The 24,334-nt window shown below is 44.6% G+C and overlaps 1 protein-coding gene across 2 annotated transcripts in view; it reads left to right on the forward strand.

Annotated features, from left to right (window-relative positions):
- Positions 1-24,334, forward strand: part of NMNAT3 (nicotinamide nucleotide adenylyltransferase 3) — an 81,511-nt gene that overhangs the window by 18,540 nt on the left and 38,637 nt on the right. For both annotated transcript variants that reach the window (XM_074963964.1, XM_074963963.1), the window contains exon 2: positions 14,140-14,291. In XM_074963964.1, coding sequence (XP_074820065.1) covers positions 14,180-14,291 — 112 coding nt within the window. In that variant the 5' untranslated portion in view covers positions 14,140-14,179. The remainder of the gene's footprint in view (positions 1-14,139; positions 14,292-24,334) is intronic.

The following is a 24,334-nucleotide window of genomic DNA, read 5'->3' on the forward strand; positions in this document are numbered from 1 at the left end:
ATGCCACAAGCAATCTTGTGTCGGATGCATTACGCGAGTTGACATCATCGTCAGACTCCTCACTGTCAGTTTGTAGCTTAAGGAGTAACTCAACTGCCAAACGTGACATGCTGGCGAGACCCATCAGCATATTCCTCAGCACTTCGGGCTCCATTCCCGCAGACCTAAAGGGAAGACAGAGCGCACGGTACAAAAAACATTGAAAGATGGTGCCAAATGTGGATAGAAGCACAGGGATTGCTGCGATGCGAAGCGATGCATCACGGGGGGTTGGAACGAGACCCAGAATGCCTCACACCCCGCTGACCCTTTCCCACAAGCCACAGCACCAAAATGGGAAGAGGTGCTCTGTGGAATAGCTGCCCATAATACACAGCTCCCAGTTCCGCTGCAAATGTGGCCACGCCAGTGCGCTTGCAGCTGACTGTGTGAACACGCTGCAGCACTTTCCCTACTGCGCTCTCCGGGGGCTGGTTTAACTCACAGTGCTCTACAGCTGCAAGTGTAGCCATGCCCTAAGTATCATGGAAACTGTTTGGCAGTTCAGCAGGTGGGACTCTTCACTCTGTCAGTACTGAATCAGTGCCCTGGTATATTGTTAAGGGGCACTGGACTGTTGTATGAGACATAAAACACAAGTTCTAAGCCTTTGTTTCCATTAAAATTCACATATTACTTTTTGTAAAAGTAGGGGTGTTTCCTGAGTTCAGATTTCTCCAAGGTAATTTAATTCTACCTACGTGCATCTCCCCTGCAGTTTCAGTTGAATAGAGTATTTTTCTTCATTTCTTGTCTTAAATTTCTGTGTAGGGCTACTGTACATTAAGTAGCTACTGCAGAGCTGGTTGCATTTAAGTATGGAGTAAAGCATTCTCCTAAGTTCCCTTACAGGGATGTTTGGATGAGCACATAGATAATGAATGTGTTTAGAGATCCCTGGATGAAAGGAACTGTATTCTTACATATTAAAGCTTTAGTTTAAACCATAAATAAGTGTAGTAGTTTTAAATCTGGAAGAAGGGTATAGTATGGGACTTAAGAAATAAAATCATTATCTTAGAAATCACATCTTGGACAGCTTTGAGGCTATGTATTGCGTAAGCCTAACATCACCTCTGGACGGTAGCTAAATATTATCCCCATTTTATAGATAAAGAGATGGATAAGGATGTGAATTTCTGAAGTGGTGAATGACTGATGTTTCCATTAAAGTCAGTGGGAGTATTGCAACCTCAGAACCTCTGAAAATAAGCCCATAAATTATTGTAAGGATCATGGTCGCATAGGTACTCTGTAACATAACTAGTGATAGAACCCAGAACTCCTGACAGCACTCAGTTTTAGCCACAAGGTTATCCTCCCCAACTATTTGTTTTATTTCCTATAGAACTCTCTCAGACTGCAATGTATTTGTGACTGGCTGGTATGTATCTCCTCTTAGATGCCTGCAAAACAAAACAAACATGTATCTGCAGTTAAAATTGTTGAATTACTTGTGCACAACTTCCCTCAAAAGGACGTATTCCTCTCTCTCTTTCAATTCTAAGATAGAGTATGTAGGAGAGGGGGTGCAAATTGTATCTTTTTCTGAAAACCGTTAACGGCACACCCATTTAATCAGAGCAGTTGCTGGGGAATAAATTCAGCATAGTTGATTTCACTGACTAAGCACTATATAGATGTTGCACCTGGTGATGTTTGCACACTTATTTACATTAACTAACAGGTGCAAATTGGTGTTTGTTGACATATAGTTAAATTGGTGCAGGCTTTTACTAAATGCTACATCCCTGCGATTAAACAAGTGAAACAATGTTCTATTCAGAACTGTTTTAATGGTTTATACAATGCTTATTTTTATGTAACAGATGAAATAAATATCAGCCTCCTGGCACAAAGTGTAAGGATTTGACAGTTGAGATAGTCATTTAATTGACAAGTTTATTTCTACTCTGTGTGACTGGTTAAGGCAGTTCTACTGTATATGCATGTAAGTAAACGAGATGTTTTATATTTATTGAAAGTTTAAAGGTATTTGAAGCCATATCAACAACAGAACTCAGTAAATTCTAAAAGAACATGTGTCTACATTGGGGTAGACATAAGGCTCATTGCTCAAGAGAAATTTGTGGTGTTTAAAGTTCTTTTTCCTCGTCTTGGTACTGGAAGATTTTTTCTGTTGATGTAAAGAGTGAGAGCTTGGGTTTTTTTCAGGAGAAAGAGTGTCTAGTCAGTTGCACTCTAGCTTGAACAGCTTTTGTAGAACTTATGATCTATTTCCATTCAGGCCTAGAGCCTTCTCAGTAGTTTTCTAAAACAAGCACATTTGTTTTTCAGTTCTTTAGCTCCATCAGTACAGCTGACATACTCCCCGTTGGGGAAAAGGTAAAGTGCCCAATCTTGCCTCGAATCTGGGAGGTCAAATCCTTCCTTTTTATAATAGTAGTTAAAGTTAACATTTCCCTTGCATTTGATTTCTCTCAGGAGCTTAGATGAAAAGGCAGTTAACACTCTTCATCCTGTTCTCTTTGCTATAACTCTGCTTGATTTTAAGCCTTTAGTTAATTAATGTCATACAGAAAGTTGTGCAAATGTGTGCTTTGTCTACACCTGAGAATAACCTCATCCAGCAGTCAGTGTAGCTATACAGGGGGTCCCTGGTATACATCTCTCACTTATCCGTTGTTTCTGATATCCATCGCTCATCTATAGGGGAACATGTTCCGATTTATGTTGGTCCTGATTTGCATATCTGTCGTTTTCACGGATCGGGACTGATATAAATTAGAACATGTTCCCCTCTTGTATAGTACAGTACTGTACTTGCATCCACCGGCCACGGTCAAGGCTTATTACCTACGGAGAACGTTCTCCATGCTGATTAAGGAGACAGCCGGTGAAGGAAAGCCCAGTGTAAAGGAGTTTTGGAAGTCCTACAACATCTTGAATGTCATGGAAAACGTTGCCGCGTCATGGGAAGAGGTCACTTCCCAATGTATATATGGCATTTGGCGCTGTGCATGGCCAGACGCTGTCTGCAGCTTTGTGGGATTTGATGTCATTCCTGCTCTCGAGCAAGAAATTGTCAAGTTGGCGAAGAATGTCGGCTTCGAGAAGGTGGAGGAGGAGGGTGTACAGGAGTTGTTGGAGTCTCATGGTGAGCAAATGAGGAACTGATTGAGCTGGACCAATAATGGATATCCGAAAAAAGCAAGAATGATGATGACGTAGGGCAGGAAGCCAGGAGTCTGACAACAAAGAAATTCTCCCGTTTCTTTGGATTGCTGGATGAGATGATGGAAATCCTTTCCGTGAATGGTCTGCCAAAGTCTGAAGGGCTCTCAATGATGCAGTGGCTTGCTACAGGGAGATCTATCGTTCAAAGATTCATGCAGGAGAGCAAATATCAATAAAATCCTTTTTTAAGACTTCTGCAACCAAAAGGCAGCCACGGAAAAGCCAGCCCAAGAAAACTTAGCTACCCTACCTAAGTTTAGTGTAATTGACACTGTTTTATACTGTATTACTGTATTGTATTACTATAATAAAATGTTCTATGTGTTTGAACGGCATTAGTAGGGTTCTACATTATTTTCTTCAATGTTTTATGTGTAAAATGTGTACTGTAGAACCTGTCATTGTAAAATGCTACACTGTTTAGGCGAAAAGAGCATTGTCATAGGTGGGTGTGGTGAAGTTGTGAATGCATCCCCCCCCTTATTCCATTATTTCTTATGGGGAAAAATTCCCTGGTATATGTCGTTTCAGTATCCATCGCCCTTTCCAAGAGCGCAACCCAAGTGTATACAAGGGACCCCCTGTATTAGTGCATATCTCTATGCGTAGACAGCTTCAAGAAAGGATAACACTATCTCAATTAGTGCAAATCCTAACCTGCCTTGTTCTGTGTTTAGGGGTTGGCACTGGGTCAGGTACCCTGACTGCTGAATCAGGGCTATTCCTGTGGCCATATCTACACTACAAACTTTGGTCAGCTCACATTATGTCAGCATACATCTGCTGAAGTTTGTAAGTCACTCGGGCATGTGCATACTTGACTACTTGCACCGGCACTGTGCATGCTTATCCTGAGGGCTTGTGCATGGCTGGAGCACCCATGGAAAAAAATTAAGTGGTGCTTAGCACCCACCAGCAGCCAACCTTCCCTTCCTCCCTCCCTCCCCCCACTCCTGCCTGCTGATGGCCTTGCCAATCAACTCCTCCCCCTTCCTCCCTCCCAGTGCCTCCCGCCGCTGTGGTGTGGGGGAGGCACTGGGAGGGAGGAAGGGGGAGGAGTGGGGACAGGGTGTGTTAGGGGGAGGGAGTGGAGCAGGGGTGGGAAGAGGCAGGGTGGGGACTTGGGGGAATGGGTGGAGTGGGAGCGGGCCTGGGGCTGAGTGGGGGTTGAGCACCACTGGGAAAAATTAGAAGCTGGCGCCTGTGCTGGAAGGGACCTTGAGAGGTCATCTATTCCAGTCCCCTGCACTCATGGCAGAACTAAGTATTATCTAGACTATTCCTGACAGGCGTGTGTTTAACCTGCCCTTAAAAATCTCCAGTGATGGGGATTTCACAACCCCCCTAGAATGTCTTTGGGGGTCAGTTTACTGAGGGACAGCGAAAAACAATTTAAGGTTGTTGGTGGTGGTCTTGGAGCTGCAGATGGCGGAGTGCTGCTTTTGGGCCTGAGAAATGAGCACTGATTGGTGGGATTGTATCATAGTGTAGATTTGGGTCAACGAGCAATGGCTGCAGAACTTTCAGATGTAAAAAGCCACATTCCTAGATCTGTGTGCCGGGCTTGCCCCAGCCCTCCAGGGCAGGGACACCAAAATGAGAGCTGCACTGACAGTGGAGAAGGGATTGGCATTTTATTCCTTGAGGAATTCTGTTCCAAAAAATTAAAAATGCTGTGCACAATATTTTAAAATTCTGCATATTTTATTTGTCAAAACAACACAATGTAATCATGCCAGTTTCAATTATTTTGGTAATTTATTTCAAATATCTGTCAGCAAGTATGTCTGTAACAATACAGATAACAAAAAAGATTCAGGAAATGTTTTATGACAAATAGATTGCTTATTAATATAAAACTTTGAGTAATTAAGGCTACGTTTTAGTCACTGGTATTTTTAGTAAAAGTCATGGGCAGAAAAGAAAAATTCACAGCCTGTGACCTGTCCATGACTTTTACTGTTTACCCTTGACTAAAACTTGGGGACGGGGGTATCTGGGGAGGGAAGCCTGGGTGCTTGGGGGTCAGGGGAGTGGCATCGTGCAGCCCGGGACCCCTGCAGCTGCTGGGGGGAGGGGTTGGCAGGCCAGCAGTTTCCCTACCTGGCTACGCACCTTCCTCCCACCCCAGCAGAAGAATTTGGGTGTGGGAGGGGGTTGGGATAGAGTGAGGCGGGCTCTGGGCAGTGCTTACCTGGGGGCTTCCCAAAGCAGCAACATCCCCCTTGCTCAGCTGCTAGGCGGAGGTGTGGCCAGGCAGCTCTGCACGCTGCTTCCACCTGCAGGCACTGCCCCCACCGCTCCCGTTGGCTGCGGTTCCCTTTGCTATCCCAGGCCTTTATGCCTTCCTACCTTCTTTGAGCTCCCTCCTTTTCTAGCAGACCTATATTGGTTGCAGTTGTGAGTGCCAGCCTCCATGATAGTCAGTTGTGGCAGCTGCATGAGGGTGGGGTCAGGGTGCTTGCCTGTAAGCAGAAGAGGCTCTCCTCTCCCTTCTGCCTCTGCTCAGTGTGGGGTTTGTAGACCAGTTACACTGCTTCTTGTGTCTTGTTGCTTCATAGGTATTATGGAGGGGGAAAGCTGCCACCAGGGTAGAGATAGAGCAGCTGATTCCTGACTTTGAACAGCGAGACACAAGGACTATTACAAGAGCCCAACTTGGAGTTGTGTGGTTGAAGAAGGTTGGAAAGAGCACTTCAGTGGTCAGCTACGATAGTGTTCTGTGCTGGTGTTTTATGGGTGCTGCTAAGAACTGTGTAATGCTTGTTGTACGGGTTTGTAAATGTGACTAGGTGTTTTCCTGAAGCTATGCATTATGTGGTGCTTGCTATATGTTTACAAGTACTGTTTGCTTTGACTACCGCTATGCATTATTGCAGTATTGGTTGTGAAGTAATAAAGATAATTTGATTCTCCAAAAATAGAACTTTATTGAGTGGGGAAAAAACAATATGGAAAACCAGTGTGCAAACCCCCAGGCAATGTTATACAAATTTTTAACATAATTTAGTGGGTGAAAATATAAAATTAGAAAGGAAATAAACATTAGTACATTTGAGTATACATACGCCAACCATGCTTATAGTCCATTGTACGCATACGCCAACCGTGCTTCTCACAGGTCAGTGTATGTAAACTGTGTTTTTTCTTGCTGTTCCCTAGCATAGAGTGGAGGGGTAATGATGTGCACTGAGATACCACGTGGTATGTTAGAGGAGTGTAGGGAGCAGCGACCATGGTGTTCTCTAAAGCCTGCAAAGGGTGAAAACTCGGATTTTTTAAGCCTGTAGGTCAACCTGGGTCTACAGCATTTGGATTTGCTGCCTCAGAAGACCCATGTCCTGATGCATTTCCCTCTTCTTGTCCTGCTGAGACTTCTGGGTCTTTTTCTTGTCCTCCCTTTTTCCATGTTGTCAGACACATTGGCCTTCCAAGCCCTTTGGTCACGGTCCAGTGCAGCAGTGGCTTGAGAATCTTGCAGAACATGTCCTCCCTAGTCCTCTTCCTTCTATTTCCCCTGCCCCCCTGCCTAATCCAATAGGGGACTAAAAGGCAGATGTCGGCTCTACCTCTGTATGGCATGCAGTTCCTTGTAGAAGCGGCAGGTCTGCTTCATAGCATGAAATCTGTTGTTGGCCTCCTCGGCCTTGTTGTATGCCTGGCGAAGTTTCTTTGCTGTGACGCGGCACTGCTACTGATCCCTGTTGTACCCCTTTGCCTGCATCCCCCATGCAATCTAGTTGTAGATGTTCACGTTTCTATGGCTGGTCTGTAGCTGTGCTTGCACAATCCTTTCTCTACACAGGCCCAGGAGATCCAGTACTTCCTGTTTACTCCAGGTAGGCGCTTGTCACTGTTAGGCAGTTGCATGCAACAAGGGCGAGCTGCTAGGTGTACTCGCTGAGGAGTGATTAGGAAAAGGCATTTCAAAAACATGCGGGGGGATGGGGGGCAGGGATTACATCTGTCCTCTGTGACCTCAGGGCAGTGAAGTTTAAAGTTTTGCGACCAGTCCAGAGCGATCGCTGTCGCAAGGAATGGGGCATTGTGGGACAGCTGCTGGAGGACCTTTAGGGTCAACACAAGTTATATAGTATCTACTCCTGAGGGTATTCTGTGGGAAAAAAAAAAAGTAAAAATTATGCGCAGAATATTTTAAAATTCTACAAATTTTATTTGTCAAATAGATGTGGAGGCTATCTGGGTGTGGGCAGCTCAGTGGAGGATCCAGATTGGGGGGGAGGGGGGGATTTGGATCCACAGGGGCTTGTTGGGGGCTTCTGGGTGCAATGGTAATGGGATTCTGCAGCGGGGTCCAGGTGAAGGTGATTGGGGCTCAGCGGGAGGGTCTGGATGTGGGGGGCCTAGTTGGGGGTCCTGATGCTGGCGGAGTGGGTCTCAGTGGGGTTGGGATCCAGGTGCAGGTGGCTTGTGGGGGTGGTTCAGGTGCAGAGGGAGTGGGGCTTTTTGGGGGGGGTTCTGAGTGTGGGGGCATGAGGCTTGGTGGGAGGGTCTGGGTATGAGGGGTTCTGGATGCATGGGAGTTGGGCGGGGTTATAGAGGGATCCCTTCCCCTGCAGCTGAGGAGCTATGGATGCTGGAAGCTGGTGTGGGGGGAGTTTGAAGAGCTTCCTGCAGCTGGGGGAGAAATCTGGGGGTTGGTCTGACCCGGACCCGGATGCCATGCAGGGGAAGAGGAAGTCCCATCCTCCCCCATGAAGGACTAGCAGCTGAGCCCGGTGCAAGGTAGGAGCCACCAGCTGGGTCTTCCCCAGTCCTGCCTACTGCCTCACAGTGATTTACCTCTCTGCTGGCTGCCCTGGGCACCCAAATCATACTGCTGGGGAGGGTTGCATGACTGTTGTGGCTTCCCCATCAGAAAGTCATCTTTCTGCAGGGGAACAAAGAAATCTGTGAGGGACATAAATTCTGTGCATGCACAGTGGCGCAGAATTTCCCCAGCAGTAAGTATCCTCACTTACACTGTTGACCTCGGTAGGTCAACCATGGCTCTATGCAATTTGAGGAGGGGTTTTATTGCATCGCTGTAGTGAGGTGCTTGTGTCAGCCAAAGAAAAAGTTGAATGTAGACATGAGCACAAATAGTTCTATACAAGGTGACTTACATTGTAGTGTAGACCAGGCCTGAGTCTTAAGTTCATTTTGAGTGTTTTCCTCTCCTGGCACACGTCTTCTTTAGATACTTAATCTGGGGTAGATACAAACGCTATGTCACACTAGGAAGCTAGAAATCTCCTCTTTCCAGTGGCATAAAGCTTCAGCTCCTAGCCATGTGGTGCTACAAAATATTGGGGTTTAAGTGGTCATGATTTAACATTGCAGGAAAACTGTTATGTGCCCTAGGATTTAATTTTGCTTGAATTGGGGTGCAATAAGTGGAAAGGGGGGGTGTCCTTCATTTTGGGAAGTTTTTTTTGTTTTGTTTTTAATGACAGCTATCTAAAGCTGCTCAGGGGATTGGAACCTTTATGTCCAGCAAAATTTGCCAGATTAGAGATGAAGGGAAGATGATATTGGTGCAATTAGACCAGCAGGGACTCTTGTGCTGTCCCCCCTCCCCCCCTTGGTTTAAAAGAGAAGGTGCTGACAGCATGAGGGCACCTCCCGTTTGGAATGCATCTCCCTTCCCTCCCTTGGTCTGAAATAACCTAAGCCTGCTTGCCTTCCAAGCACACTGCAAAGCCCATCTATTTGAGTGGGCTGTCAAGAAGGGCTAAAGCCCTTGGGGGTGGGTTTTCTGTTTGGGGACAAGATGGGCTGGGAGGTTTAATTCATGTGGGGCCTGCTGAGTGTTGATTAGGATTGTCAGGGTTCTCTCCCCACTCTGAACTCTAGGGTATAGATGTGGGGACCCGCATGAAAGACCCCCTAAGTTTATTTCTACCAGCTTAGGTTAAAACTTCCCCAAGGCACCAATTCTTTGCCCTTGGAGGGTATGCTGCCACCACCAAGTGATTTAACAAAGAATCAGGGAATGGACCACTTGGAGTTCCTATTTCCCCAAAATGCCCCCCCAAGCCCTTACACCCCCTTTCCTGGGCAGGCTTGAGAATAATATCCTAACCAATTGGTTACAAAGTGATCGCAGACCAAAACCCTGGGTCTTAGGACAATAGAGAAATCAGTCAGGTTCTTAAAAAGAAGGATTTTATTTAAAAAAAAAAAAAGGGTAAAAATCATCTCTGTAAAATCAGGATGTAAAATAACTTTACAGGGTAATAAAAGATTCAAAACCACAGCAGAACTTCCTCTAGGCTTAGTTTCAAAGTTACAAAAAACAGGAATAAACCTCCCTCCAGCAAAGGAAAAATTCACAAGCAAAACAAAAGATAATCTAACACGCCTTGCTTGGCTTTTACTTACAATTTTTGTAATATGAGAGACTTTTAGGATGGTTTATAGGAAAAGGAGTTTTCTGACCTGATGCTTCTCTGCTTCCCAAGAGAATACACACAACAAAGCCTTCCCACTCTTCCCCTCCTCCCCCGATTTGAAAGTATCTTCTTTCCCCATTGGTCCTTTTGGTCAGGTGCCAACCAGGTTATTTGAGCTTCTTAACCCCTTACAGGTAAGGAGGAATTCTAGGCTACCCTTAGCTTCATGGCTGTGCAAGGATGCAATGTGTTGGGTTGTAGGAGGAGTTGCTTTGTAACTCCTCATTATTGTGCATTTAAATTGATGTCAGTGGAGCTTAGAGCTCTGCATGGGTGTTATTTTGTGTGGCACTTTTAAGTCAAAATGAAAATAAATACTTGGTTTGTACTAGCAGTGCTGTCTGGTTATTACCAATAAAAATGTACTTTTTGAGTCCACCTTTAGAGTCCGTGAAGTATAAATATGTAAAACCAGGGACTGAGCTTTCCAGGGAATGTAGAAATCTTTCCCAGGTGGGAAGGAACCATCCACTTCTGTGGAATATAAATACACTTTCATTAAAAATAAATTCCATTTATAACCTTCGTGGGGGCAAAAGAAAGCTGTGAAGCATAAACCAAGTATAACCAATGCAGTAATGTCTTCCTAAGTCTGCAAAGAAACAGCTCTGGTGTCACTGCCTCTGCTGGCAGAAGGGAGTGTGGCTGCCGCGGTTGTTCCTAGGAATAGGGAGCCCCAGGAGGAGTGGGGGACACAACCACTCCAGAGGAGGGCTCTGTGTGTTTGTAGTGCTTACATCATCTGCCGTCTGCGCACAGGGCACCGTGGAGGCTTGGGCTGGGGAGGAACAGCATAAATTGAGTTATTGAGGCCAGGTGATCCCCAGTAACGACAACTTGGCCTGGCTTGAACTGATTTATTGGCCGGGGGTCGGGGGGTGGGGGGGAGAAGCGTTGATTGATTTGCTGCCAATATAGGGAGGGCAGCAGAGTTCATCCAGCAAAAATTTGGGGCCTTTGGTGAATGCTTAGACAGGCTGGCAATAGGGTGGATTGATTGAGATCGACGATTTTAATCATTTAAATCATGAATTTTAAATGTGTTTTGCATTTGTACTTTTTAGTTATTTTCCTAAAGAAAGGTTGATTCTTATTGGTCAGGAACCACTGACATGTTGATTTGCAACTAAATATAGTCTTTACACTAAATATGGTGCTTCTTTGTGCTATGTCTATACTCTTTTACGCAAATATATAGCTTGATTTATGTGTATTCAGATTTTTACTTTTTTATTATGCTAGAAAATGGTGAATCTTATATCTTATTTACTAGATGAATATTTTTTTCCAAGTTCTATTTGGATGGAAATTAAAATTCAATTAAAAATACACAAAACCAGATTTTTTAATTAGGTAAATAGAGCCACCTTAATTGGTCTGGATACATAAGAAAAATATTTTATCAAAACGTGGTTTGCATTTAAAACTAACCTATTCATTAAACAAGGGAAGTACTGTATTATCTGTAGTTTGTGAACTGAACTGATTGTTTTTGGTCACCATGTCATTCAAGATTTTAGAACTAGTAAATCTCATCATCTCACGCCTAGTTTTTATTCATAGATTGGGAGAGGAAAACAAGCTTTTCTGCTTTTTCAATTGCCACTCAGTTTCTTGACTTTGAATGAACTAGTCACTGGACTGAAGTAGTTGAATAAACTGAAATGAAAAAAAATACTCCCTCTCTGCACTGCAGAAGAGGCTACTATTGTCAGAAGGTGGTTTAGCACTTCGACAAACTCTGGTTCCAGGTGCTTAGCCAGTGACTTCAGCAATTTGGCTTTCTTTAAAAATTGGCAGCAAATGTGTACTGCTTAATATATTTATTGCCATATCATTACATTTAAGCTGTTCTGAGTAAAAACAGGCGGTGAAGGGGAGAAGAGGCTTCCTCATTATGGATCATTAAGGGTCACCTACACTACGACAATAATCATGTTGGAGAACCTGAACACAGGTTTGACTTGCTGTGTAGATGGATCTAGCTGTGCTGTAACCATATCCCTGAATCATGCTACAACCCTTGTTGACAAACACGTCAAACCAATCTAATAGCTTTCTTTGACAGGGTAACAAGCCTTGTGGATAGGGGGAAGCGGTATATGTGGTATATCTTGAATTTAGTAAGGCTTTTGATACTGTCTCACATGACCTTCTTATAAACAAACTAAGGCAGTGGTTCTCAAACTAGGGCCGCCGCTTGTTCGGGGAAAGCCCCTGCTGGCTGGGCCGTTTTTTTTTTACCTGCCGTGTATGCAGGTTCGCCCAATCGTGGCTCCCTCTGGCCACGATTTGTCGCTTCAGGCCAATGGGGGCTGCAGGAAGTGGCATGGGCCAAGGGATGTGCTGCTGCCCTTCCTGCAGCCCCCATTTGCCTGGAGCGGCAAACCGCGGCCAGTGGGAGCCGCAGTCGGCCGAACCTGTGGACGTGGCACGTAAACAAACCTGTCCAGCTCACCAGGGGCTTTCCCTGAACAAGCGGCGGCTCTAGTTTGAGAACCGCTGAAATAGGGAAATACAACCTAGATGAAGCTACAATAAGGTGCATGCATAACTGGCTGGAAAACTCTTCCCAGAGAGTAGTGGTCAGTGGTTCACAGTCAAGCTGGAATGGCATATCAAGTGGGGTCCCTCAGGGCTCAGTTCTGGATCCGATTCTGTTCAGTGTCTTCATCAGTGATTTAGATAATGGCATAGGGAGTACACTTACACTGCTGACTCATATTTAACTCTGTAACATTCGTATATCCCAGAATGATGATTGATTTTTTTGTATTAGCAGGAGTTTTGTAAGTAAGGCACAGGAAGTAATTCTCCCGTTCTAGTCTGCGGGTTTGTTTAGTCTAGAGAAGAGAAGACTGAACGGGGACATAACAGTTTTTAAGTACATAAAAGGAGGAGGGAGTAAATTGTTCGTGTTAACCTCTGAGGATAGGACAAGAAGCCTTAAATTGCAATAAGGGCTGTTTAGGTTGGACATTAGAAAAAACTTCCTAACTGTCAGAGTGGTTAAGCACTGGAATAAATTGTGTAGGGAGGTTGTGAAATCTCCATCATTGGATATTTTTAAGAACAGGGTAGATAAATTCCTGTCAGGGATGGTCTAGATCAGGGGTTGGCAACCTTTGAGGTGTGCCGAGTCTTCATTTATTCACTTTAATTTAAGGTTTCGTGTGCCATTAATACATTTTAATGTTTTTAGAAGGTCTCTCTATAAGTCTATATATTCTATAACTAAACTATTGTCATATGTAAAGTAAAAAAGAGTTTCAAAATATTTAAGAAGCTTCATTTAAAATTAAATTTAAATGCTGATCTTATGCTGCTGGCCCACTCAGCCCGCTGCCAGCCTGGGGTTCCGTTCACCTAGGCTGGCAGCAGGCTGAGCGGGGCCGGCGGCCGGGACCCTGGCTGGCAAGGGGCCGGCGGCTGGGACCCTGGCTGGCAAGGGGCTGAGCGGCTCAGCCTGCTGCCATTCAACCCGCTGCTGGTCTGGGGTTCAGTCCACCGGCTCCTGCCAGCCAGGGTTCTGGCTGCCAGCCCCGCTTAGCCCACTGCCGGTCTGGGATCCCGGCCCTACCCACATAGAGTGGGTACCTATCTTTTCCCTGGTTCTAGCCCATTCTCTTCCTCTCTCTCTGCACTGAGCTGAGGGTGGGAGTGCACTGAGCACAGGGCTGGGGGTTGGGGTGCAAGGTCTAGCCAGGAGCTAGAATGAGGGAGGGGGCTCAGGGTTGGGGCAAGAGGTTTGGGTGTGGAGTGCTTACCTGGGAAGCTCCCATTTGGTGCAAGGGGTGGGGATGGGAATGTGGAGGGTGCAAGAGTTAGGACATGGGGCGTGAGGGGGCTGGGTATGTGGGGGGTGCAGGAGTCAGGGCTGGGGTTGTGGGGGGTGCAGGGGTCAGGGCAGGAGGCTGGGGTGTGTGGGGAGTGCAGGGGTCAGGTCAGAGGGCTGGGTGTGTGTGAGCTCACGAAAGCTTACGCTCAAATACATTTGTTAGTCTCCAAGGTGCCACAAGTACTCCTGTTCTTTTTGCGAATACAGACTAACACGGCTGCTACTCTGAAACCTGTCATGATGCAAAAATGTATGTTTTGTAAAAAACATTAAGATCATGAAGGTTTTGGTGATAGCTCTCAAGAGCAATTATCTTGTTCAGAAGACCATTTTATTTTCTGGTAGCATTACTTTCCTAACTTTTCTGTTTCCAGAACATTATTAGGGGTGTGTCCATAGATTTAATTTCTGTACCAATATAGGGTTTTTTGATTTAATACTCACCTGGCATATATTCTGATAGTGCTGTCTGCTGATCTCTTGACATTTTAGTAATGTTCCAATGATGGACAGTTCTGAAAATGGTAATTCATTATTTATTATTGTGAGAAACAGCTGTGGAATACCTCTCTGAGGCAAGAGTTATTTTAATAGTTATTTTTCCTTTAGGGTGAAATGCCGGTCAAGATCTCGGTGTGCAGTATCGGTCATGATGAAGAGCCGGCTACCTCTTGTTCTCCTTGCGTGCGGCTCCTTTAACCCCATCACAAACATGCACATGCGTTTATTTGAGCTGGCTAGAGATCACCTTCATCAAACAGGTCAGTAGGATGGAGTTTGTGCAGCCCTCTTGGGGAACATGGAGTATTTGAAATGAAAGGAAGGTTGGATTTTCCAGTCTCGGAACTAAGGGCTGATTGGCTGTCATTTTAACATTTTCTCATTTTCATGGTATTATTTTTTGCTAATTAAGCATGAGTCTTTGATAACACACTTGATGGAATGTTAAATAAAGAAATCCTAATGTTGTTACCTCCTCCTGTTGAGTCTAGTTACCCACTGTGGAGATTTCATAACAAGGTGTTCGCACAACTGCAGATAGTTTTGTAAACAGTTTTAAGATCTCATTTGCAGATTTGGAAATTTGGAAATTTGCTGCAGGCTTGCTCCAGTGAAAGTGCACCCTTCTTTGGAATGGAGAAGAAGCATTTATGTTGAAATTTCGCAGTTTTATGATGATGTAATTTTATATGAAGAAATGGTATAGTTTGCAGTTTTGACTACTAGGCAAAAGTGGGAAGGGGAAAAAAGTGAGTTTAATTACTCATTACCCATATTCGTTAAAGGGTAGAACTTTCCTCCTCTAGCAAAACAGTCTACATGAGGGACAGGAGGTCAAAATTTCAGCAAGCTAGGAAGTCTCAGCAGCTAAGCGGGAGTGGATAGTGGCCTAGAGAATCAGCAGTCTAAAAGAAAGCAAGAATCTGAAGCAGCACAGTGCTGCTAGGAAGGAAAGAATCCTAAAATTGATTAATTCTTAATTCCTGAGTGCTTTCTCCCAGAAATTGTCAGGGAGTGGGGATAAGTAATTGATTGGAAAGAAGTGTGCGGGAGGGAAGAATGGGTAGGGAGATAACGCATTTGAAAGTGGTTGGAGAATAGCAGTAGCAGGAATTGTTTGGTCAAACATGGGGATCCAGAAATGCTGCTAACCTGCATTGGTTAGAGAGCAGCAATTGCATGCTAATAGCATGCTTTAAGAGGAAACTGAGTGGTTTTCTGGATGGAGAATTGCTAAGCTGCCTTTGTTTTACTAAAGGGTTTCAATCATCTAGGAGCACCAGAACTAAATAGTTAAAGGAGGTTTGAAGTGGGCTTCCCTTCTTTTGGGTTACTGCTGCCCCTGCTGTACAGTTGGACAGAGAGAGGTTGGGCAGGGGTAGGAGTGGGTCATCTGCTCCAATATGGCAGGCAGCACAGCTGAGGTGCTGTGAAGTGGGAAACAATCTGATACTGGAACAGGCCAGTGGCTGATTGCTTTCCCTGAAGCTAGGACTGAACATGGAAATGAATTATGACTGTCTGAATCACAGTTCATTCCCTGGTCTTCTCTGGCAGATTGTTAAATCACAGTTTAGCCCAAATTTTATTAGAAATGTACCTTTGGTAGATTGAAATGAAAGTTTTGCTTTGCAGTGTGACATTCAGTTCTTTGATGTGTGATAGTGTTGTTGAATTGAAATTGAATGAGTTAGGCTGTTGTTGTGTCAGTGTGATAAGTTGTGGGGTTAGTGGGCTAATGTTTGGTGATTGGTATTGTGAGGGATGTAACTTGGTTTTTTTTACTTTTTCATTTAATCAGTGCTGTCAAGGTTCCTTCCCCACTCTGAATTCTAGGGTACAGATGTGGGGACCTTCATGAAAGACCCCCTAAGCTTATTCTTGCCAGCTTAGGTTAAAAGCTGCCACCACCAAAGTGTTACACAAAGAAAAGGGAAAGAGCCCACTTGGAAACGTCTTTCCCCCCAAAATCCCCCCCAAACCCTACACCTCCATTCCTGGGGAAGGCTTGATAAAAATCCTCACCTTTTTGCATAGGTGAACACAGACCCAAATCCTTGGATCTTAAGACAATGAAAAAGCAATCAGGTTCTTAAAAGAAGAATTTTAATTAAAGAAAAAGTAAAAGAATCACCTCTGTAAAATACCTTAAATACCTTACAGGGTAATCAGATTCAAAACATAGAGAATCCCTCTAAGCAAAACCTTAAGTTACAAAAAGACACAAAAACAGGAATATACATTCCATTCAGCAAAACTTATTTTATCAGCCATTCAAACAAAACAGAATCTAACACATATCTAACTAGATTGCTTACTAACTCTTTACAGGAGTTCTGACCTGCATTCCTGCTCTGGTCCCAGCAAAAGCATCACACACACAGACAGGACCCTTTGTTTTTTCCCCCCCTCCAGCTTTGAAAGTATCTTGTCTCCTCATTGGTCATTTTGGTCAGGTGCCAGCGAGGTTATCTTAGCTTCTTAACTCTTTACAGGTGAAAGGGTTTTTCCTCTGGCCAGGAGGGATTTAAAGGTGGTTAGCCTTCCCTTTATATTTATGACAAGTGCCAGCACAGGTAATTGAGTAATGCACATTGTATAGTACATCTTTCTGTTAAAGCAAATAGACCAGTTGTTCACTTATTTAATTTACTATTATGATGGTGACCATCTAAGTGTATCTCCTGTTAATGCATACAGATTTTCTAATATAAATAGTCTAAGCAATAAGGGGGTAATTTTTATCTCTGTCATGGTTTTCTGTAGCACCATGACTGTGCTTTCTAAGTGCTTCCCAGGTAAATTAGATCTGCATACCAATAGCTTTGTGGAATCTTCTCCCAGGGCTATGGCAAGTTTTACTTGAGGTAACCAGACAGATAGATAGACATTTTTAAATCATTCCGGCTGTGGTGGGGAACTCTCTAAGAGAAGGGTCTGGCAGCATGCCCTAGACATTTGTCACAGTCTGAGTTAGTTTCCTCCAGAAGCTCATTTCACAGTAGAATCCCTCTACCCAGAAAGCTTAAACGCTTTGTCCTTCACTTTGTCTGCTGCATTGTTCCAGAGGAGTGAAGATATCTGGGCAGGATGTGCATAGAGATGTGCTTGCTGAGGTAACTGAGTCCTGATCGATTGATGGCTTGGAAGATGAGGACCATGACCTAGAACCAGACTGGAAACCTATGGCGGGGTCGGAGCTCAGTGATGCTGTGCCACAGAGGCCTGTTTCACTAAAGGGGGACCATGGTCTGCTGTATTTTGCATTGCTTCCATCTTCAGACACGGATACAGGAGTTGTAATAATGCTCTCTCTGAGTAACAAATGTTAAGGACTCTGTAGCATGGTCCTTCTTCAGAAGGTGTGAAGTTGTTAGCAAGCTGAAGGTAGAAGAAAGATTTTTGGTTAATGATGCTACCTGGCTGTGTATGCTCAATGATGAGTCAGACGAGCTATATCGCAGTTATGCAATAGTATGGTTCAGTTTCTCTTCACAGTCCCGCTTCACTGTTATGAATGGCATGAATCACCCGTGTAATTATGTAATCACTATGTAACATAACTGACATCATCTCTGGTAATTTTTTCCCATCTTTTTGCACACCTCTTCAGTTTCAAATGCAGTCTCTATATTCCTATTTCGTATACTTTCCCACTTTAGGAATGGCATTTTATTGAGTTCCTTTAGATCTTCAGTGATAACTGCATTCTTATCAGCAGATGTCAAGAGATTCATCCTTTCGTTAATATCAGGAGACAAGTCTTATGAAATCACTTCATAAATGCAGTAGATGTGTCTATACACCACTGAATAGCTATGAGAATAATGCATCTCTTAGTCTGCATTTTATCTTTTCTCATGTGAAACCATATTTGACTTGTCATGAATCCTCACACATAGATTTTTTCCATATGTGATACAGCTCCTTGTTCTGCAAGTGTTTTTTGGAACTTGTGCTGATTGTGAAAAAGGGTTTTGGCACAATCTGTTAATGCTAATTCTGTCAGATGCTCATGTTCCCCTGCCATCTTTATAGTTTGTATGAATTCACGCGGTTTCAGTAGACAGTGAGAAAAGCCAATTCTAGAAGCTGCCTGACATTTGGTGTTTTGAAATATTTTTGATAGTATTCTGGTTTGTATATCTTCTCTTGGTTGGTGTCTCCTAGCTGGGTGCTCCAGACAAGCTCAAGAGGAGTGGAGGACCAAAGAGAAGAACAGTGAAGATCAGTGAAGCTGCAGGGACCCCAGATCCATTCACCCAGCACATGCCGTAAACATGTTGTTGCATGGTAAAGCTCCCATTGTGGCCCCTAGGGTAACTGGCTGCAGGAGTAGCTGGCATGTAAAAGACTGCAGGCTTTGATGGCCTCTCATTTCTTCACCTGTGACTTTCCTGTGGATTCCCCTCTCACCCCGAAGCATATAGTCTTCAGGAGAATGGAGGATTGAGGAGGAGGATTGGAGTTAACAGAGAAGGTATTGAGAGGAGAAGAGTCAGCAGAAAAAAATAAGGAGGAAGGAAGGAAAGAAAGAAGGGGCCGGGGGGAATGAGAGAAAATGGACTGAAAGAAGATGAGATGGTTGCTGTTGTGTTAGGACATTGTTCAAGAGGGAGGTGACACCCAAGAGAGAGTGCCAGCAATACCAGTTGGGAACCACTAGAGTTACCAACTTGTACACGTGTGCAAAGGCTTTATTGTAACCAGTATTACTTACTATTCACACCTTGCTGCTTCTTCTTGGCAAAGTATGATTGCTGCCTTGTCCCCATATTCAGATGTACTCCATGCATGATGCCTCAAAAACTTACAAAAAGCATGTCCATGACACACAGGAGTCAAATCAACCTGTCTCCTAGCTCTTCATGTTTATCAGATGATATTAGAGATTTTTTTTTCCTCTTTGTGTCTCCGATATATCCTGGTTTCTTCGATATATTCTGGTGCAATATGTTGGTTATAGAGGCCCTTCTTACATTTATTACTAGTAGCTAATAATCCATCAATAGAGGACTATAATATCATAACGTTGCTCTGTCCTTCTGTGACCGAAAGCACCCTTGTATTCACACACTACACACCTGTGACAGAGTGCTGGGCAACAGCAGCTGAGCCACAACAACTCTTAACTGATTACTAGAGCAGACCTTATTAAGAAGAGCTGTGCCTAATTGATGGGCTGAGAACTAAAAGGCCATATGGGAAAGGGTGTTGCAAAAAGATAAGGAGGGGAGAGAGATCTCTCTCTCCAGGGTGCCTTAGACTCCCTAGGACTGTAGGGGTTAAGGCTGTTTGGTGTGTAAGGGTGGTGGAAACAAATATTGTTAATAAAGTGCATGGGGTGTTTTACCAGCAAAAAGGGCTCTACGCTGTTTGTGGGCTTGAGCAGAGGCAAGAGCGAGCTGGTCCTGCCACAACACCATTGTAATAATCTTTGTACAAAATATGGCTTGTGAGGGTATCGTTTGAGAACTAATAATTCAGTGGTCGATATGGTGATATGTAAAGTTATGAATTCCCCCTGTACGATATTATTAGCAAATGTTCAAAACCAGACAGCCCTGCCTATGCAAATATTGTTAGACAGGTCCAAGGAATGTCTGCTTGCTTCAACTTACATATAAGTAATAAATGGGATCTTCAAGATAGCAGGGGGAGGAGATCGCATGAAACAGAACAATTTTCATTTTAGCAAACACAACGGGGTGAAAAGGAGGGCAGTCTCTGCTTAAATATACTTTACTTTCAAGGGAAACCCTCAGAAAAATCCACTTCAAAGATTCACTGGACTATAAAAGAAAGAGGAGAACTCCAAGTCATCTCTCTCACCTAAGAAGACAAAGGCACCAGCGCCTTTGGGTCTGTGGAAGAGATCCTGGCAAAGAAAAGGGTCAGTCTCCATCTTGCTGGAAGACTGGGAGTGAAAAAGGCCATCATAAACAAGGCCTTGAACCAAAACTTGATAGATTAAGTTTTAGGCTCTTATATGTATTTTCACTTTTAGTTGCTCGTAACCATTTCTAACTTTATCTCTTAGGCTTTGAAGTTCATTCAATATATCATCTTTTGATAATAAACTTGATTGTTTGTTTTTTTTAATCCAAACCAGTCCAGTGCTGTGCATAAACTAAACTGTTTGGTAACTTCAGTTAAGGCAACAAACTGTTGAATATTGACTCTTTACGTGGGGCAATGACTCGTAATATCTGAATTGTCCAGAAGAGGGCTCGGCTTTGCAGAACACACGTTTTGGGGAAAATCCAAGACTGGGAGTGTGTTGGGGTTACCCTGGTAACCAAGGCTTGTGGAAGCTAGAGTGTGACTGGTGTGTTGTTTGCAAACTGCAGGATCAGGGCTGCAGCTATACACAGACACCCAGGGTGTGACCTGCATCTTAATAGACTGGTTATGAGCAGCACAGGTCGGGAGCTACAGAAGCAAAACATTGTGTGGCGCCCAGAGTTACAGGGCAGCTGGTGACACAGCCCCACACTGGTCTGGATTGCACCCCAGAATGTGACGCCTTCTCTCATCTAGTTCTCTCCATTCCTAGCTCTGTTCCAAAAACAGCATCTCATCACGCACTGAACTCAAAGTTTGGAGACTTCAAACTCACTGCCCCTTCTGTTCTCATTACTCCCTCATCTACCTTGTGCCACTTTATTGTTACCTACTGTTGGGTGATGAGACAGTAACTATGACAGATTGTGGAACATGTCTGTCATCTTATGAGTTCTATTTTGGGTTAGTGAATGTCTTGTTACATGTCAGTCTCCAGTCTGAATGAAACCTGTTTTGTGGCTTTCAGTGTTCATTCTTGACACCTAATGGACAGTCTGTGTCTAGGAAGCAGTGACAGAGTCATTAAGGGCCATCAACACTGAATTGCTCTACCCCAGCTGAACAATGGGTTTGCAGCTAGCAGGGTCAGTGTCTTTGAATGACTCTGCCCAGAAGCTGATGGGCACTGGAGCCTAGAAATTTCCAAGTGGAAGCACAAGAAGAGGAAAGGCGTCAGAGACTGTTTTAAAAGAGAAATGCTCTCTAAGGTTATGTCTACACTGGCAGAGTTTTGTCACCGAGAGTTTGGTCAATGATCAAAAGCATGTAAAGAAAATCATTGTTGCATGTTCACACTGTCATACGCTGTCCGCATTGCACATCCACACTTGGGGCAGTCACATCGATAGTGAGAGCAATACACGGTGGGTAGCTATCCCACAGTTCATCTCTCCACTTTCTGCCAGTAGGTGTTGTGGGAAGGCAGAGAGGATCGCAGTGCATCATGGGTCCGGGCTCAGTGTCCCACGATGCATTGCTTTTTGTCCCAGCAATCCATAAATTTCTGTCTTCGGTTCATGTCTTCAGTTCTTCCCCTCCCCACCCCTGGCCCCGCCTCGACTCCACCCCTGCCCCATCCCCATTCCAACCCCTTCCCTGCCCCAACTCCGCCCCCTCCCTGCCCCTATTGGACTCCTTTCCCAAATCCCCGCCCTGGCCCCGCCTCCTCCCCTGAGCGCGCCGTGTTCCTGCTTCTCCCCCCTCCCTCCCACAGCTTGTTACACCGCGAAAAAGCTGTTTTCGGCAGCAAGTGCTGGGAGGAGAAGCAGGGATGCGGCGCGCTCACGGGAGGAGGCGGAGGTGAGGTGAGCTGGGGTGGGGCAGGGAGCTTGGCTGCCAGTGGGTGCAAAGCACCCACCAGTTTTTCCCCGTGGGTGCTCCAGCCCCAGAGCACCCATGGAGTCAGCGCCTGTGGCGAATGGTAATGGAGTTAGTGTTGAAGCTGCAAAGTCAACAGGAATCACGGTTGTCTGAGGTGCTGTCCGACATGGATAGGAGCAAAATTAGATTGCTTTTGACATTCATGCAACAAGTGAACATGGTGGAATGTCAGTTTCGGGCTCGGGAAACTAGCACTGAGTGGTGGAATCACATAGTTATGCAGGTCTGGGATGATGAGCCGTGGCTGCAGAACTTTTGGATGCAGAAAGCCACCTTCCTGGAACTGTGTGCTGAGCTCGCCCCAGCCCTGCGGTTCAGGGACACCCAAATGAGAGTTGCCCTCACGGTGGAGAAGCGCATGGCGATTGCAGTGTGGAAGCTGGCTACTCCAGACTGCTACCGTTTGGTCATGAATCAGTTTGGAATGGGGAAGTCAACGGTTGGGGCTGCGTTAATGCAAGCGTGCAGGGCCATTAATCGCATCCTGCAGCGAGAGACCATGACTCTTGGCAACGTGCATGAAATAGTGGAGAGCTTTGCAGAAATGGGTTTCCGTAACTGCAGAAGAGTGATAGATGGCATGCATATTCCAATTTTGGCTCTGGATCACCTTGCGATGGAATACATCAAAAGGAAGGGGTACTTCTCCATGGTGTTGCAGGTGCTTGTCCATCACCACAGCCGTTTCACTGACATCAATATGGGGTGATCCGTTAAGGTGCATAACGCACGTATCTTCAGGAACACCAGCCTTTACAGAAAGCAGGGGCTTTCTTTCCAGACCAGAAGATCACCATAGGGGATGTCAAAATGCCCACAGTGATCTTGGGAGACCTGGCGTACCCCTTAATGCCATGGCTCATGAAGCCGTACACGGGAAAACCTAGATAGCAGTAAGGAGCGATTTAACAATAGGCTGAGTAGGTGCAGGATGACCATGGAATGTGCATTTGGTAGATTAAAGGCCCGCAGGTGATGCCTTTATGGGAGGTTAGACCTCAGTGAGGAAAATATTCCCATCGTCATTGCTGCATGTTGCATAATATTTGTGAGGGGAAGGGCGAAAAGTTTGCTAAGGGATGGACTGCTGAGGCAGAATGCTTGGCTGCTGCTTTTGAGCAGCCAGATACCAGAGCTATTAGAGGGGCACAACAGGGGGCAGTTCAAATCAGGGAGGCTTCGAGGCAACACTTGGAAGATGAGAACCAGTAACATTTTTTGCTATGCTTGGGACTGCAATGCTTAATGAAGTTGAGTTTTTTGCTAGGCCAAGAAGCACTTGCAATTGTTCAGGCCAAGGATTCAATGTAAGCAAAAGATTACAGTGCTTGTGTATTTGCTGATGCCTTTTGCTAGCATAACTTGCGTGGAAACAAATAAAGAGTGCTTATCTTTCAAATAACTTTGCGTTTATTGCAAAACAAAAAAACCACAACAGCACACACATACAGAAAAATGCACATTCTCAGGGGAGAGGAGGTACTAGGGGAGGGCCGACTTTCAGAGCTGAGCATAAGTCCAACTATTGTTTGTGAAGATGTCTGCGGGGTGGAGTGCCTGGGAAAGTGAGAAGTCCCAGAATACAGAAAGGAATGCACGGGTAGAGTTTGGGGAGGGCATGGGAAAGAGTTCTGAATGTGTTGAAGGGGAGGGCTTGCACACATGTGCTCAGTCTGCAGCATTATGAGGTACTGTAGCATGTCGGTTTGCCGCTCCAAAACTTTTATCATCCTCTCTATTGCAACCCTACTGTAGGCCTTATTTTTCTTTTCTTTTTCTGCCTGTCGCTTTCCTGCCACTGGCTGCATTCAGTGGTTCATAAATGGAACCACAATACCTTATTATTCACAGTTATTTTTAGGATGGAGGTTTCATGCTTCATTCCCAAACAAAACACTATTTTTCACAGATCACAAGATGCTGCTTTTCCTTTCTTCTGTCCAAATCCAAAAGACCCTATATAAGTGGGGTGGTGTTTTGAGAAAATGTGGTGTGAAAATTGCGATGTGAATGGAAAATAATTTTTATTTTATTATAAACTTGATGTGTGAAAAGCACTCTGTTTATCTAAGGACTGTCCCCTTAAGAAGATCTTGATCTTGTTCATCCTCAGCTACTAACCAGTTAAAGGTAAAGAGGCTTTGAAGGCCACAATAGCCAGATGGATTAAGCCATATAGTGCCTGGAGGATTCATGTCTGACTAGACTCAGTATGGTGATGGGCACCATGTAGAACTTTAAACCTCATGTATGTTAATGAATTTATTCTAACACCCATCTGTGGTAGTTAAGGAGTTCCCACCCAACCTGTGAAGAGATTTGCAAGGTTGCAGTGTAGGGTCTTCCACTACCATTTTTATCAGTGACTCAGTAGTTTACTTCCTTTTCTAAATGTGTAGATGACACAGCTATCTCAATGTTTTTCTTCTCATGGATTGCTGTTTCTTATTTCCTCCCAAAGGATTATCTGAAACAAAAGTGAAAAATGTTGTCTTGCCTGTTAATTTTTTTCTTCCTCCCACTGTCTTTTTTTGTGCTTGACAATCTCTTCCTTTTTGGTTTTATGAGTATAAATCTG

The sequence above is a fragment of the Natator depressus genome, chromosome 9 (assembly GCF_965152275.1).
Source record: "Natator depressus isolate rNatDep1 chromosome 9, rNatDep2.hap1, whole genome shotgun sequence".
Classification (NCBI taxonomy): Eukaryota; Metazoa; Chordata; order Testudines; family Cheloniidae; genus Natator; species Natator depressus.